This window comes from Conger conger, chromosome 1 (genome assembly GCF_963514075.1).
Source record: "Conger conger chromosome 1, fConCon1.1, whole genome shotgun sequence".
Taxonomy (NCBI): Eukaryota; Metazoa; Chordata; class Actinopteri; order Anguilliformes; family Congridae; genus Conger; species Conger conger.
This window is the reverse complement of record NC_083760.1, coordinates 32,292,824-32,310,349: the sequence shown is the minus strand read 5'-3', so window position 1 is coordinate 32,310,349 and position 17,526 is coordinate 32,292,824. Positions and strand designations below refer to the sequence as shown.

The 17,526-nt window shown below is 41.2% G+C and overlaps 1 protein-coding gene across 1 annotated transcript; it reads right to left on the bottom strand.

The window, feature by feature from the left end:
* Positions 1 to 1,027: 1,027 nt before the first annotated feature.
* On the bottom strand, positions 1,028 to 10,157 carry fhl5 (four and a half LIM domains 5). The gene is made up of 6 exons (XM_061244884.1): positions 10,066 to 10,157; positions 6,294 to 6,465; positions 5,256 to 5,430; positions 4,670 to 4,839; positions 4,374 to 4,560; positions 1,028 to 2,316 (listed from the first exon to the last, which is right to left on the bottom strand). The coding sequence occupies exons 2-6, from the start codon at positions 6,450 to 6,452 to the stop codon at positions 2,165 to 2,167; spliced, it is 843 nt and encodes a 280-aa protein (XP_061100868.1). The 5' UTR covers positions 6,453 to 6,465; positions 10,066 to 10,157; the 3' UTR covers positions 1,028 to 2,164.
* Positions 10,158 to 17,526: the final 7,369 nt, after the last annotated feature.

The following is a 17,526-nucleotide window of genomic DNA, read 5'->3' as shown; positions in this document are numbered from 1 at the left end:
TACCTTACAGAGCAGCAGACACAGTCTTTCAGGAAGAGAGAAACTGCTGCTCAGCTTGTGTATTTTGACCTTGACCATGTGACTCTCCTCTCCCGAAAGGAAATGCTGGTCAGCGGTTTTTATGCCACAAACACTTCACAATCATTACAGCTGGACACATTTTAACAATGATAATGGCTCACTTATGTACAGAAACGGCTTCTTATAAAAGGGTTTTGCTTGCGCAGCTATTGGGGGTAACTGACTTCAAGGATACTATATATTGCTTTTGAATTGGCCGCATAGTGCATAAGGCAAAGCGTCCATATATATTTGGCAATTTCATTTCCAGAATATCTATGTAAATTTCCACAGTAAGAAATTCTGTTCTGTGTCCTTCTGTCCTTTTGTTTCTCCTCCAGGAAATTGAGCAAAATTGTCACCACGTGTGCTTGAATTGGGGCTATATTCGTAATTATTCCAAGCACACAACATAGCTCTTATCTGTGTCAAATTAAAATAATACCCCTGACATTTATTTCACTTAAAAATGTGTATGTGCTCACACTGGTCTCCTAGCAACCTTTGTCTGATGACTACTCTTGCAGAATGTTCTTGAATGTTAATGCTATCAACTGTTAAATGCCATGCAAGTCAATGGCCTTGTCATTTTCAAGGCAAAAAATAGAATAAAATAAAAATCTCATGAGGTTTCGGTTGTCTTTCAATCAAAACTCAATTTTTACCTATTTTGTAGACATTTGAGACATTAAATGAGTGGATGCCAGAAATTTTTTTAATGCAATCATCATACATTCATTGTTCAAATGCAAACATATTAAACAGAAAAAGGCATGAAAGACAGCAACAGTACTGTGCAATAGTTTTATTAATTTCAAAGCAGTCAACAGCCAGTGGCAATAAAATAATACAATTTTATTTTATTATTACATATTATAAGATCACACAAAGTACAATCAAATTGACATTCATTGCATGCTACCATCAATACACAGTGTGTGATTATCATATTCTGTTATTGAAATGTAAAAAACTCTTGTTTAAAGTTTATATGGAAGTGGGGCAAATTGGACTATTGGGGGGTGAAGGGGAAGTACTCCACCCCCACCCCCACCCCCCAATTAATGTTTGAGGATGCATTCTCTTCTTAAGTTAGAATTTTTGGTGTGTCTCACTGCAAGAATAGTCTGTTTTAGCCATAGCTATAGAACACCATTGTTGTTCCTTCAAGTCATTTTGTCTGTGTTGGGTTATATTAATTGAACACCCAAAAATCACTATAAAGAGCTCTATAGCAAAAATCACATATTTAACTCACTTCACAAATGGATAGATTTCGATCAACCACCTTGAATGCAGCAGCTCATTCAAAGATAATCCACCATTTATTGCCTGGTATTAGTTTTTAAACCAAGTACTAAACAAAGTAATGTGTTTCAATACACAGGGAGTAATCTACTGCTATTCTGAAAAGCTGTAATACAACACGTATCATGGCCCTTAATAATGCTAACACTCTCCACTAGGGATAGTTTGACAATGATTAGCTGAACCAGGTGGATTCACTGCTGCCCTCCAGCATCAGGGTAGAGTAGCCCTACTGAAAATGTTGACGGAAAATCAGCATACACAGGATTGATTTATGGAAGGCCTGTTTTAAAGAGCCCCTTCTAAGCTCTCTCTGGTTTATTAAGAGAGACAACTGACTAGTAAACAGAATTTAAAAAACAAGCAAACAGACGATACCTCAAATACATTCAAAAGCACCAGTTTCTCTTTGAAGATCTACCCAAAACACACACTGATATATGATCAACTTCCCTTCCCTGATCCTGTCAAGAAACATCACCCGTAAGCGCACTTTTATTATTATTATTTTTTTTTTTTACTGTTGTAACATTCCAAAAACATACAGCATTTCCCTATCTTATCTCCCCTTCCTTAATTATAGCTGCATCTATAAATAGCTGCTGATAATTGCGAAGCACATTTTTTAACAAAAATACTGTAAGCCTATTTCTGTTTCATAGCTGCCTCTAAGATCATAGCCGCAGATGGTGAGAGAAGCTAGAAAAAAAAAAAAAACTACCCCTGCTTTGACACAATCTGCTCTGTACATTTCAGAAGTGATGAGATCCAAGTTGCGACAGGGAACGGGGCCTGTTCACTTGTCCCGCCCGCAGTCAGTGCACAGGATGTCATCGCGATGGGTAAGGAAACCCCTGCCAGTCAGGGACATGGCACACTTCATGCAGTTGAAGCATTCGCTGTGCCACTGACGCTCCTCGAATGAGATGTACTTCGCCCCTGACAGACCTGAGACACGCACACACGTACGCACACGCACACACAAACACACAAACAGTACCATTTGACCCGATATTCTATCAGGCTTCATTGTTCCTTTTGATTGTCCAAACACTGTTGTAATTGTAAGAATTTGTCTTGGTTTCCTGTGTACAGTAACCAAACAACCAAACCAAAAACTCACTGGAGCACATAGTGCAGTCTGTAGTTATTTGGACAGTGACACAATTCTTGTTATTTTGGCTCTGGACACCTGGGGTCTGTTCCACAAAGCAGGATTACTGAGTCTGATGAATAACTGCACAGTGTAAAACCCAGAACAGCACTTTTTACTTCAGTCCATGTTCCAGATTTGAGAGGTTCTGGGTTTCACCCAGTGCAGTAATCTGGCTAACTCAGTAATCCTATTGGATTTGAAATGAAGCAGTGGGCATAATCTTAAATGGAGACTCCCGGATTTAATGTAAGGGGATTTGCCTCCATATCCAGGCTTCCATGCAGGAATTACAGACCTTTTAATACATAGGCCCCCCATTTTAGGGGACCAAAAGTAATTGGACAAATTAACATAGTCTTAAATAAAGAAGTCATATTTAGTTATTGGTTGCAAATCCTTTGCAAGCGATGATTGCCTGTAGCAACCCACGGATATCAACAGATGCGTATTTTCCTTGGTGATGCTCAGCAAGGGCTGTATTGCAGCCATCGTCTACATTGTTCGTTTTTGGCACATTTTTACATTTTGTCCTTTTCAGTCTGCAATTCCAAATTCAAAATATGTTGTACTTGTTCATAATTTTGACACCAGGACTCCAGTTCTACAGCATTGGCCCCAAAAAAACATATGGTTGCGCTACAGAGCACCAAATATGAACAACAACAATGCCAATTCAAATTTTGTTTTTTGCAATCCCACATCAGATTCTTACTGTTGCAATCCTACATCATATTTTTAGTGTTGCTATCCCACATCAGATTTTTACTGTTGCAGTCCCACATCAGATTTTTACTGTTGCAATCCCACATTAGATTTTGTCTGTTGCAGTCCCACATTAGATTTTGTCTGTTGCAGTCCCACATTAGATTTTGTCTGTTGCAGCCCCACATTAGATTTTTTCTGTTGCATGTCTGTCTCATATTAGATTTTGTTCTTACTGACAGAGAAAAGGGGCAAATGAGAGGGCTTGATTTCTGTCTTCTATCTTATTGCTGGTCTGTTCAGGGTAATCACATGATGCAGTAAATATGCACTCTGTTTGGCTGAGACTAGCCCTGGGATGTGACAAAGGTCTGATAAACAATCAGAACAGCATCAGCATTCCCACAGTCTGCGCACTGGACTGTGAATTATAATAGGATTTAGTAGGGCATTAAAACATTATCCTCGTCTTCTGTCAGTTTCAGTTTCTTTAATGCACTCTGAAGGATATCTAAGCTTGTTCCGTGAGGAAAATGAAACCAAGAGAAAGTGTTGTGTTATGTACAGTATGTGCCTCACAAAGGCCAGTCACTAGGCACATCCAAGTGAACCCTTTACCTGGAGTGTATTTTCAGATGCACTCCATTAAATGCAGATTTGTATTTATTCAATTAATCAGCATATGGTTAAAGAGTTTAAATAAAAATAACAATTATGGCTCTTCCTTTACAGCTCTTGTATGACATTTCTAAATGCTCAAAATTATTTTCATATTCCTGTATAACATTGAAAAATCAGTGCTGAAATAGCCTACCAGTACACTTTCTGTTGGCCAAATATACCTAGAAAATAATATTGGAATTATGAATAATATATGAATTATAAATAATTATTTGAATCAAACTAGCAACTACTGTTCGGCAAAATAAATACTTAGACAGGGGCAGCCCTAATAAATATACAGGTCATTAAAGACGCCTCTGGGGGTCTTTATATAATTGCTCAAATTATTTCTCAGATAACAAGCCAAGATCTCCTTCAAGAGTATATTTTTAAGATACACTTTTGGCATTTCAAGTAGGGGAATGTTACTTCCCTGCTGGGAGCACTGAAGCCGATTAGATAACTGAGGCAGGAGATCACTTACTGGAGATGGGCTTTGCACAGCCAACACACTTCTTGGCATAGAGGTTGCCGAAGCAGTCCAGGCAGTAAGGGTAGTTCTCTCGGGAAGTGAAACGTTGCCCTGCCAGCTGCTTCTTGCACCCAATGCACAGAAAACACTCGCGGTGCCAGGGCTTATCGTGGTAGGTCACCCCACCGGTGGTTATAGCCTGTGAAAGCAAGGCATATTCTTCACCCTCACAGTACATATTAGAAGGTCTTGGGGGTGAGTGGCATAGTAAAACTGTCATGACCACCGTTGCCACAGCAACGACTGACCTTTTTGCAGGAGGCGCACTGGTAGGCGAATTGCTTCTCAAAGCACGCCAGGCAGTAGTAGCTGTTGTCCTTGGGGATGAACGACTTGGTTCCTATTGGCTGCTGGCAGCGGTGGCACATGAAGCAGGTCTCATGCCAGCTGTTGCCCTTGTACTCCATTTTGCGCGCACCTGAAACCAGCGGGAGACAAAAGTATACACTCGCAACAGGAATGCTATTACAATTGGATGGCATCCATGATCTGAAATCCTTTGTTAAAAGATTGTTATGTTTTTTTTTTCAATGTCACATTTCAAATACTGTAGCAAGCAAGTGGGTACCAGAGTAAGCCTGGGAGGAATCTTCAGAACGCTGTGGACTTTCATGAACAAACTTTCACTCCTGTTTGCTATGGGTTTCACATAAAATTTTTATTAACAAAAGCTAACAACTATATGTGTTCACCTCAAAAGTTTGCATCTAGAGCCAGTTGGTGTTGTAAATAAACGTATTTGCACACAAAGTAAAATACTGTACGTTACACATCTTTTGACTCCTTAAGTTGCCCTTAAGGAGTAGGATAAGGGGCAAATATGTGTTACCGTACCAGGCATGATGGTTTTTTTGCAGGTGTTGCACTTGGAGGAGTATTCATTTGCATAACAGTCTGTACAGAGCAGCTTGTCGTCCTTGGAGGCAAAGGGCTTTTCCACCAGTGAGCGGCTGCATTTGGCACATTGGAAGCATTCTTCATGCCAGTGGTGGTCCTTATAGGACAGATCCTTCCAGAAGCATAAAGAAACGACATACACACAGTGAGCAATCAAAAGTAAAAGCTGCCATAATTTCTGAAAAGACGAATGAAAAGTGAAAAGTATATCTTGTTCTTTTTTTTATCAGGAAATATAACATCAACCATTGCAAGTCACCATCCATTACAGGTTGCAATGCATTTGATCTATTCCAGTCTTTTTAATATAATATAAAAATTTAATAAACAGTCAGTGAGCACTTTATTAAGTAGGGGAAAGCGGGACATATTGTCACAAAATTTCTTGGGGACAATATATCACAGTGGAATAAATGCCATGCCAAATGAAGGCACATATTTGTATGTATTACATCTTCATATCTTATTTGAAGATGTAATGCGAGTTATAGACAGTTAAGTAGAGGGTTATAGTAGAGTAGAGTTCAGAGTGATAGACAGCTAAGTAGAGGGTGTGCCCTTGTATAAACTTGCCCCATCAGTTGGTGTCACAATGACATTGGATGTTCAACAAATAACACAAGCAAGTCATTGTGAATATCACATTTTTTTACAGAATACAATGCATCAGCATAAGATGTAGTCACAAATTTAACAAGACCCACAAAAGCAAAATCAGAGACTTCTACAATCTAAAAAGTATCAGTATGGGTCAGATACCTTTAAGAGATTGAGACTGAATAGCAACTGTATAATTTAAATTCCTAGCTACACTGACCACTATTACAAATCCCACAGCGATTTTGAAATTTTTTCAAAGTATTGACGCTAATGATTAGCCACATTTGTTTTGACACTACAGTCTATTGTTAGCTGTGCATGTACTAGACTGTATTTTTCTAAAATCTTAGCGAATGGTCACCTCTGACTCCCTACCTTGGAGTTGCATCCAATTGGAAGGGAACAACGCTCACAGCAGTTAGAGAACAGGTTCTCATAGCACTTGGTGCAGTACTGAATGTCATCCTTCAGGATATACTTCTTGCCCAGCAAGGAGTCCTTGCAATAATGGCAATCAAACCTTTCACTGGACATCTTGGCTCCTCACCTGTGGGTCATACAAGGCAAAACAGCCGAGTCAAAAAAGGCAAGCAGGAATGCCAAAAGGAAAAAGGAAATTAAGGGTTAAACAAGAGGTTTAGGAAAAACCCTGCTGATTGACAAGGTGCTCATGGATTACAGTACATACAAAACCAGAAGGAAACCTGACTAAACACAAAACACATTAACACACATTTTTTTCTATTATTAAATTTATTGAATGACAAAAGTTATCAAACATCCATATCACCCATGTCAAATAGTAATTGCCCCCTTGTTATTACTGATTGCACCACCTTTAGCCGCAATAATTGCAACCATACACTTTCAATGCTTTGATATCATTCCCTTCTCATTGCTGTGGGGCTCACTCTTAGTTTGCAGAATTCAGAGAAATTTGTTAATTTCTCTATTGTGTTCAAGTAAGAGGTTTGACTAGGCCACTCCAAAACTATAACTTTTCAGATGTGGACTTTTGTGTTTTCAATCATTGTCTTGCTGTAAAACCCAATCATGCTTCAGCTCACAGACAGATGACCGAACATTCTTCTTTCCTTCAATAGTAGCAAGTTATCCAGGTGCCAAGGCATCAAAGCATCCGCACACCATCACCATTTCCACAACCATGTTTGACTGTTGGTAAAATGTTGTTACTGTAAAATGTTTTATTTGCTTTATGCCAGACATAATGGGACCCGTGTTGTCAAAAAAGTTACACTTTTGACAAATCTGTCCATAGAACATTATTCCAAATGGCTTGGGAATCATCCAGGTGATTTTTTGCAAATGATATTTTCAGCATTGATGTTCGGTAGCTTTGGTATCTTGCCGTCACCCATGAATCATTTTTGGCCAGATTCTTTCCGATTGTGGAGTCATGAACACAGACCTTAGCTTAGGCTAGAGAGGTCCACAGTTCTTTGGAAGTTCTTCTGGGATCCTTTGTAACTTCCTGGATTCCTGGAATTGTTGCTGTGCCTTTGGAGAAATTTTGGCAGGCTGGCCACTCTTGGGAAGATTCACCGCTGTTCCATTTGTTCTCCATTTGGAGATGATGGGTCTCACTGTGGTTTGGTGGAGTCCCAGATCCATAGAAACAAGTTTTGAGTAGCCTAGTCAAAGTCTTTATTTGAACTCAACAGAGATGCTATGGCAGGACCTGAAATGAGTAGTACATGCACAAAAATATACCAATTCATTTGAATTAAAGCATTTCTGCAAAGAAGTGGACTAAAATACCTCCAAAGTGACGTGAAAGCTTGATATCAAATTATAGGAAGCATTTGGTTGCAATTATTGCAGCAAAAGATGGTGCAACCAGTTATTCATTTTAAAGTGGCAATTACTTTTTCACATGGGTAACATGGATGTTTCATGACAGTAATATACACTCAGTGAACACTTTATTAGGTATTTATTAGACTTCGTTTAAGACTTCTTCTACTGCAGCCTATCCACTTAGAGTTATGATGTGTTGTGTGTTCAGAGTACTCTTCTTGTGTGTACTCTTCTGCATACCACTGTTGTAATGTGTGGTTATTCTGTCACCTTCCTGTCAGCCAGTCTGGCCATTCACCTCTAACGTTTCCCATTAACAAGGTGTTTCTGTCCCCAGAACTGTTGCTCACTGGATTTTATTTTGTTTTTTGCACCATTCTATGCAAACTCTACAGACTAGTGTGTGTGAAAATCCCAGGACATCAGCAGTTTCTGACATACTCAAACCACCCTGTCTGCCACCAACAATTATTCCACAGTCAAAGTCACTTGGGTCACATTTTTTCCCCATTCTGATGGTTGATGTGAACATTAGCTGAAGCTCCTGACTTGTATCTACATGATTGTATGCATTCCACCGCTGCCACATAATTGGCTGATTAGATAATCACATGAATAAGTAGGTGTCCTAATAAAGTGCTCAGTGAATGTATACATTTTAAAAGTATAGTTTTTTAAACTGGTTCCTTTAGTCTGTTATTACATTTTGTCTAAAGATATGAAACCATTCAGTGAGATATATGCAATAATAGAGTCAATCAGGAAGGGGAAAATACTTTTTCATGTCACTGTATCAAATCTTTTTCATGTCACTGACGCCACTTTATGCAAGCTTGGCTGTAGTCTTCAATGTAAAAAAGCAGCTGGTGACCCCATGCATTTCGGAGAACAACAGATGTCTAAATTCCCAAATAGGCAGTGTGGTTTGCACATGAACACGACTGTGGTCTGAGAAACAAGAACAGAGCATAAATTGCTAAATGACTCCAATTACATTAAACTGTTTGATTCTATTGTGATGTTAAGCACATAACCAAAGAAATAGGACAAGCAAACAGATGAAAATATGTATGCAACTTTCTGCTTTCCTGGTATGAAATTTTCTGCAGTAAAATGTTATTACTGCAAGATTCACTAAGACAGCTTTATAATATACAAACTTGGGAAATACAACATCCATAAAAATGCAGGTGCTGTTTCAGTCGACTGCAAAGTATAGCCTCAAAGGCAATAAATGGCAAAATGGTCTGCACTTATACAGCACCTTTATCCAAAGCGCTGTGAAATTGATGCTTATCATTCACCCATTCACACACCAATGGCGATTGGCTGCCATGCAAGGTAACTCGTCAACTGGGGGTTAGATGTCTTGCTCAGGGACACTTCAACATACCCAGGGTGGGATCGAACCGACAACCCTCCGACTGCTCTTACCTCCATTTTTGTTCTATTCTATTGCCAAATGTTTTAATATGATCATATAACAAAGGTTTCAAGCGAACGTGTTGAAGTGATCATTAAAAATAGTAACTGTTTGGCAGAGGTCTGCATGGTGAATGCCCCTTGCCAGCTCTTAAACCTAGAATTAGCTCAGACAGGTGATGATTGGTGGTATTATAAAACAAATGGAGATGACAGACCTCAGAATCAACATGCATAATCACAGCAAAATGTACCTGAAGTTACCTTTTCTCCCAACCTGCCAAAGCCTTTATTGAAATAATTTTATACTGAATAAAATTTGCCTAAGGCTTGCATTTTCACACAAACACAAATAGACTGTGTGGGCTAGGTAGACCGCCCAGTCATGCTACACCATAACTCTGCAGTCGGATTGATTATTACATCTCTACAATACCATAACTGAACTGTTCTTCTAACTTTGCATTGATACCATGCAAAAATACAAATTGAGCAAACAGGCAGTTAAACTTGCAATGGCCTCAACAAGAAATCACCCTTGAGTGATCTAGGATATACCCACAGTCAATGAATGAGGTGCAGCACAGTAGTCTAGTAATGACTCGCCCTGCTCAGCTAGTTCTGCCTTCATAGAGAGCTATCGCAGGCATCAAACAGTCCAACATCAAATGGCACATCAGTTTCCCAGCTTTTCATTCAGGGTAAAGTTTTACACAGGCAGCATTGCATCAGCAAACACATTTTAGCATGCTTTCATCATAATGCATTATGCAGGAAACTGCCAATGCTCCTCCTTGAATTAATCTTCTGTTCCCCCAATAAAAAATCAAATTATCATTCAGGCCTCCACTATTGTCAGAACTCTCCGTGATTGCAGTAATGTGTAGTAAAGGGTTGAAAACACTACCTGATTTGTTTAAGTTTCTTAGAAAGATTCCCAGAGTCCGCAGAGAGCAGCAATGGATATTGTGATGGCGAGTTGGGATTAAACAGGATGCATGGAACTGACCATCTATAAATACAAGTGCCTCTGATTAGCCATAATCTCCAGGGAGAGGAACCATGCTGTCGGGCACATTTCTGCACCTTTTAAGGGAGCAGTTTATTTGGCGCACACATACCTATTTCCTAGTCAATGGACTTCAGTGCTGGCAGTATGATGTTGGTGAAAAAGGAAAGGGAATGTGAAGACTTTGAAGCTTCAGTGGAACAATTCCTGCTTTGGCATTTCCTAAAAGTGTATGCATCCAGTGACAGATTAATGTGTAATGTTTATTTTGGGCACATGCTGCTTGTTTATATGATATTTTCTCTGGTTTAACTGCAAAATGTACACTGAATCTGAAAGAGATTGAAGGCAAAAGGTCAAGGCTTTCTTTACATGTAGCTATTTATATAGAAGTTATTGTGGGTGTGTTCCTTTATAATAATAGAATGAAAACATTTAAGCAAATATGCTACTGGCACTGATTTACTGAACAAATGCATAGTGTGCAAACATTTTCTCGGGGGTTGTTTGGCCAATCAGGAGTGTACGTTTAAATATAAGGAATGCTGTGCCTTCTATCAGGGTCTTTATGGTTATCTGGTGCCAACATAATCAAGGCAAGTGGCCATCTCTGAATCTTCTTCTCTCCCCACAAGGACAGCTGATGAAGCCTTGACTCAGGCCTCAGATCAAAAGGTTATGGCACCCTTTGAGACAGATCCTATCCAAAAGATCCAAAGGTTTTCCATGATATGTATGAATACATATACTGTATGTAATAATCATGATATATGATGTAAATCTAAGTATAAATTTGAGTATGGAAAATAAATATATATATATATTTTCCGTATTTTCCATGCTCAAATTTATACTCACATTTAACTAGAGAACCAGCCATTACTACCCATTTTAGTACATATTTTATTAGCCCAAAGAGACTAACACTATGCTTTTAGACTTCCAGTTTTCCAAGAAAAGGCAATCATAGGAACCATGCTGTTGTAATACCTTCTCTGCCCAACTGCTTGTGCTTGTTTCTAGAGCTCCCAGCTAATTACTGATGAATCTTAGACCATCTGTTCATATCATTTTTCAGGAGGATCAGAAAGCAATCTTCTTATAAAAATAGCCTGAAGACCACCAGCCCAGGGATTTTAATCCTTCGAACTGTACATAAACATGCGCACACTAATATACTCACACAGCAAGGTTAGTGTCGGTGGACTGCAGAGACAGTAAAGGGTTTGCCCCTCCCCACTGTGTGATGAGAACCCCGTCAATAAATCAACTCCCATACTTCTATGGTAGGATAAATTCATGTATGCTTTTATTGATCATTTTTAACCATGTGTCAACAGTTAACTTTACACAATCAAATTGTGGCACCTTCTGCTGCTTCATCTCTGATTTACTGGTTTTTCTGTGCCTATATTACTATGCATATCTGATACTTACTTTATAAATCTCACCATAGTAGTAGACAAAACACAGTGAGCAATTTATCAGGTAGACCTGTACACCAGCTTGTTAATGCAAATATTTAATCAGCCAATCATGTGGCAGCAACTAAATGCAAAAAAGCATGCAGATGTGGTGAAGAGGCTGAGCTGTTGTTCAGACCAAATGTCAGAATGGAGAAGAAATGTGATCGAAGTGACTTTGACCATCGAATGATTGTTGGTGCCAGACAGGGTGGTTTGAATATCTCAGAAATTTCTGATCTTCACACACAGAAATTAGCTGTGATTTTCACACACAACATTCTCTTTGCAGAGAATGGAGCGAAAAACAAAAAAACATCAGTGAGTAGCAGTCCTGCGAGCATCTCATATCTGAACACACAACGCATCAAACCTCAAAGTGGATAATAATAAATACCTAATTAAGTGCTCACAGTATATACTTAAATGAGTATATACAGTATATAGCTGCAAGAAGTGATGTAGGCGGCCAAGCACCAAGGCTGAGCCAGAGCGCATTGCGGGGTACTTGGTCATGGACTGCAAACCAACTCAAACATACTTTGGTGTGTATTGCATGTAAGGGTACATCTGTAATAATTATTTGAAAATTGCAATTTTTAATTGATGTTCACCTAAGGTGGTACTGGCATGACATTTGAATAGAAGCTGGATTTAAAAGAGGTGTGGTCATGTATATTTTACACTATGCATATTTATATTTCATTTTCATTAAGGATCTTGTGCTGAGGGGTGAATTTTGTAAGAATCAAACAAACATTGTAGTACAAAAAGATTTTTTTAATCTAAATGGCTGAAAATCCAATATGGCAGGGGTCGGTACACGGGGACAGGTTCTCATACGGTCCAGGGCTGAGCTTTCCTTTGGGTAGTCAGACAGGCAGGGGTCAGGCACGAATAGGAACCAGCGGGTGACACTGGCATTATTTTCTACCCCAGGTAGTCTGTGTCTCAAAGTCTGAGGCAACATTTCTTTGGGTTCACTGTCAGCCCCGCCCCCCGCAGGGCTCGCAGCACAGCGGTGATCTGCTGGAGATGGGTCCCCCACTCCTCCCCATGTATCCCAATGTCGTCCAGGTATGCCGCTGCATACTCACAGTGGGGCCGGAGGACCTGGTCCATCAACCTCTGGAAGGTGGGTGGGGCCCCATGTAATCCGAATGGCAGCATAATGCACTGGAAGAGCCCCTCCGGGGTACCAAAAGCTGTACCTGCCAGTACCTCTTGATCAGGTCGAGGGTGGTGATGAACCGAGCCCTCCCTAGGCATTCAATGAGCTCATCAGTCCTGGGCATGGGGCATGCGTCAAACTTGGAGATGGCGTTAAGCTATCTGAAATCATTACAAAATCTTATTGAGCCGTCCGGTTTGGGGACTAGCAAAATAGGACTACACCATTCACTGTTGGACACCATACACAGGCCTCTCTCCTGGATTCAGGGATCCAGTAGGGTCGCAGCTTCACCTTTTTCCCTGGCTTGGTGATGATTCGGTGCTGGATCACATCGGTGTGGCCGGCCTCTGTCAAGTCCCTGTTCCGGTTGACCAGCTCCTGGGGGTCCTGTATCTGGCTCAGGGCCAGCTCTTGCTCCATCGGGACCTCGATCGGCACGGTTTTGAGAGCAACCTGAGGAGGAGAGAGTGAGAACAGCACATCGCATGCCACCCACTTCAACCTATAATTCACCTCCACCACTTTCTCCACGATCTCGTAGGGACCGTTCCATCTAGCCAAAAACTTGCATTCGGAGGTGGACACCAGGGCTAACACTCTGTCGCCGGGAGCGAACTCTCTGGGTTGGGCCCCTCGGTTGTAGACCCGTGCCTGGGCAATTTGGGCTTCTGCCATGTGTTCTCTCACTATGGGCCAGATGGTTGCCATCCTCTCTCTTACCTCCTCTACATGTTCCAACATTGTCTGATATGGAGACGGCTGGTGTTCCCACGCCTCTTTAGCCAAATCCAAGTGTCGTCTCCCGTAGAGCAACTCGAACGAGGAGAAGCCAGTGGACGCCTGGAGCACCTCCCGAATGGAGAACAGCAGAAAGGGCAGCAGCTCATCCCAATTCCTCCCATCCGCTCCCATCGCCTTTTTTAGCATCTTTTTCAGTGTCTGATTGAACCGCTCCACCAGCCCGTCCATCTGTGGATGATATACTGAGGTTCTAAGCTGTGTTACCTTTATTAATTGGCAGAGGTCCTTCATGACATGAACAGCGTGCCCTGGTCTGTCAGAATCTTCTCCGGCAGCCCGACGTGGGAGAAGAGCAGCATTAGCTCCCTCGCTATCCCCTTCGTGGCCATGCACCATAGTGGGACTGCCTCCGGATAGCTGGTGGCGTGATCTAATATGACCAGGAAGTACTGGTGTCCTCAGCTGCCCCAGGGCAGGGGCCCCACCAGGTCCATGCCTATCCTACTGAAGGGAACAGATGCAATAGGTCGAGGAATGAGAGGGCTTCGTAGGTGAGGTCATAGGTGAGGTTGCCTTGATTCTCTCCAGGGTCTTCTCCATACCCAGGTGGGCCCCTAGCAGATGCGAATGGGCCAACTGTAGCACAGACGGAATAAAGGGACGGGGCACCAACAACAGTTCCTGCTGTACCCCTGTTTTCATTATTACTCGGTACAGCAGTTTATTTTTTCTTTATTCTCCACAATATGTGACAAACTCCTGGATGGTAGGAGTAGTGACTAAATAAAATGTCCACGCCAGCACAATTCAAGTTGATGCGCAAGTTTATTTCTGTTAGGTGGGGGGAAAAGGTAGAGTTTATTGTCAGCGTCAGCAAGTCTGTAATCCAAGAGAATCATCATTGTCCGATGCCAGGGGTCGGTACAGGCAGACGGGTTCTCATACGGTCCAGGGCTGAAGTTTCCTTCGGGTAGTCAGACAGGCAGGGGTAGGGCACGAAGCGGGTTCTCATACAATCAGGGGCGCAGGCACACAGCAGACTTGTCCTTACAAAACAGATCATACACAGCATGTTACTAAATTTCTCCAAACACAACACTCCACAACTCTCTCTCTCTCTCACCAATACTCCACCTTAGTTTTGCCTAAGCTCCTCTTATCCTCCTCTGATTACCCCGATGATTCGCTGCAGCTGGATTGCTGGAGCCTTTCGCAGGTGCGGCAAGATGCGTTGATTTGCCGATAACATCATCGGCCCTCGTAATATGGGCATGCAACTTCTCCACTGCAACCTGACGTATTGTCCATCGATTACCTCTCCCTGGGGCCATCCCCGCCGGCTGCCACAGTTCTAGCAGCAAATTTATTCAGGATGAGGAGGGACATGTGTACAAAATTTGATGAATTGGGAATGGGATGGGCATAATAATTTTTTAGGTTGTAATTTTGCAGGTTGCACTGTAACAATGCACCATGCCTGCCAAATTTGAGTGTGAGAATGTGGTGAAAATTTAGCGGGGAGGTAGAAAAATAGAAGAATGCTTGCGAAAACAATGGGAGTCCTGCGCACTCTTCAAGTACTCCTCAAGTGGGTAAAATGTAGCTAATTAATGTGATTCTTGTTTAACTGTAAACAGTAGATAAAGATGTTCTTGAAAGGCACTTTCAGCTGTAAGTGTGGCACAGTAAGTAACAGTATTTATTGCTACTCCATTCCCAGCAGTCTTTGCATTGCAAAGATAGATGGTGCTATACCACAGAATGTAATGCATTCAAAATCTATACTGAGACAATGAAACATGATGCTATACAGTTGGGACTACACAGCACCAATAGAAACCACTGTGCTAGATGGTGTTTCATTTAAGCTATGTTAGTCCTTACCTTTGACTTACAAGTGCAACTGCTCCTATGTTCTTACAACAGTTTGGTCAATTGGTTTTTAGGACACCACTGTGTTTGTCATGGGAAAAAATCTGATTCTTGCATTTATTTTTATTTTTGCAGCAAGTGAGCTATTTATTAGGTAGACCTGAACAGCGGCTTGTTATTGCAAATATTTAATCAGCTAATCGTGTGGTAGCAGCTAAATGCATAAAAGCGTGCAGCTGTTATTCAGACCAAATGTTAGAATGGGGAAGAAATGTGATCTAAGTGACTTTGACTGTGGAATGATTGTTGGTGCTTGACAGGGTGGTTCAAATATCTCAGAAACTGCTGATCTCATGTGATTTTCATGCAAAATAGTCTCTAGGGTTTGCAGGGAATGGTGTGAAAACAAAAAACAAACAAAAAGAGACAACACCTCATTTACAGCTTTTTTATTTATCTTTTGGCCACAGCTACTGCATTTGAGAATGTGCTCAGTAGTATATACAAATCTTGGCTACAGTCCTTTAAAAGGTATTTTGAATAAAGCCCATATTCCTTTTTTTGGGGGGGGGTGCTGCTATTTCCCATGGTTTTGAATACCATTTTACTTCTAGTCAGTCAAAGTCAAATGCAGATTGGAACACTGCTACCTGGGGATAGAATGTAATTTGAAAGAATATAAAAAAAACATTAAATCTCCTAATGAATGTTGATTGAAACTGTTGATTGAGCATTACATTCTCATGCATGGATACTTCCAGGTAAGGAGACGGTACTGATCAGTGTACACTGAACAGGAGAAATGTCATGCAGGGTGACCAGGTTCAATCCCAGTATCATCAGTGCCAGAGCTACACTCCCAGCTATAAACAGACATTAACACAGTGTTGGTTGCTAGGCATGGCAAAGCCTATCTCCTATATTTCTCTGTAGCTAAAAACAGGACTGCAGTGTGACCTGCCATATGAGAGGTTTCAGTCGTGCTCTTTATGTATTAAGCCATTCTCTCTTACTCACTGTATTTAGTTACTCGTCACTTTAACGCCATTGGTCAGAGTGGGTTTATTTGCATTCATTCCTTTTTTCCACGGTGATTTTGTACAGTGATTTTATTTTGTATCTTATTTTATGGGATGAGAAAACAAGTATGGGGGGGACCTCACCTTCTCTGCATTTTGGAATCATAGCAAAGTCAGTACTCTTTTCATGAGAAGGGTCCAGCGAACCAAATCCATGATAGTTTCTAATTATAACATTACATTACATTATTGGCATTTGGCAGACACTCTTACCCAGAGCGACGTACAGTTGATTAGACTAAGCAGGAGACAATCCTCCCCGGGAGCAATGCAGGGTTAAGGGCCTTGCTCAAGGGCCCAACGGCTGTGCGGATCTTATTGTGGCTACACCGGGATTAGAACCACTGACCTCGTGTCTCCCAGTCATTTACCTTAACTACTACGCTACAGGCCGCCCTGTTATAAAGTGATAAAAACGTGAATAGGATGTCCACTGCTGACTGAATTGTCTTTTTTTCCCCATATTTTCCATTTCTTACAGGCTCTCTGGAACACCATCAGCACACCTACCAGGTCCACTGATCAGTATTGGAGAAGCAGCCGCATCGTATCGACAATGCCCACCTCTGTATGCAAGCAACTACAGTATAACTTCCGCTCTCCATACAACTGGCTAGGGGTGTATTATACAGTGATGACTGAGTAGCATCTTAGTTAATGAAATTACATTTCCAATGATGTATAGTTTGTTAGGCTTGCATAAAATAACATTTTTTCACCTGCGTAAGCAAACCGTAACCTTTTCAGTAAGCACGCTGATGCTTGTACTGGCAAAAACAGTTCTTGAGACTTTATGCCTAAAAAGGTTGACTTTTTACAAAAAGTATCTTGCGATGCCTTTGGAGGCAAAATCTTTCCTCTTGACTGCATATTCCTGAAGAGGACAGTGAAAGCATGATGGTGGCAGCATCATGCTATGGAGGTGCTTCTCAGCAGCAGGGACAGGCAAACTGGTAAGAATTGAGAATCCTTAAATGAATGCTGCCAGCAGAGATGGGGACTCGAGTCAGCTACTCAGACCCAGGTCACA

Excerpts from the sequence above, each read along its gene's own strand:
- fhl5 (XM_061244884.1), bottom strand. The coding sequence starts at position 6,452 with ATGTCCAGTGAAAGGTTTGATTGCCATTATTGCAAGGACTCCTTGCTG. Across the intron at positions 5,431-6,293 it reads CAATTGGATGCAACTCCAAG|GATCTGTCCTATAAGGACCA; the intron begins GTAGGGAGTCAG and ends TGCTTCTGGAAG. Across the intron at positions 4,840-5,255 it reads CAAAAAAACCATCATGCCTG|GTGCGCGCAAAATGGAGTAC; the intron begins GTACGGTAACAC and ends CGCTGGTTTCAG.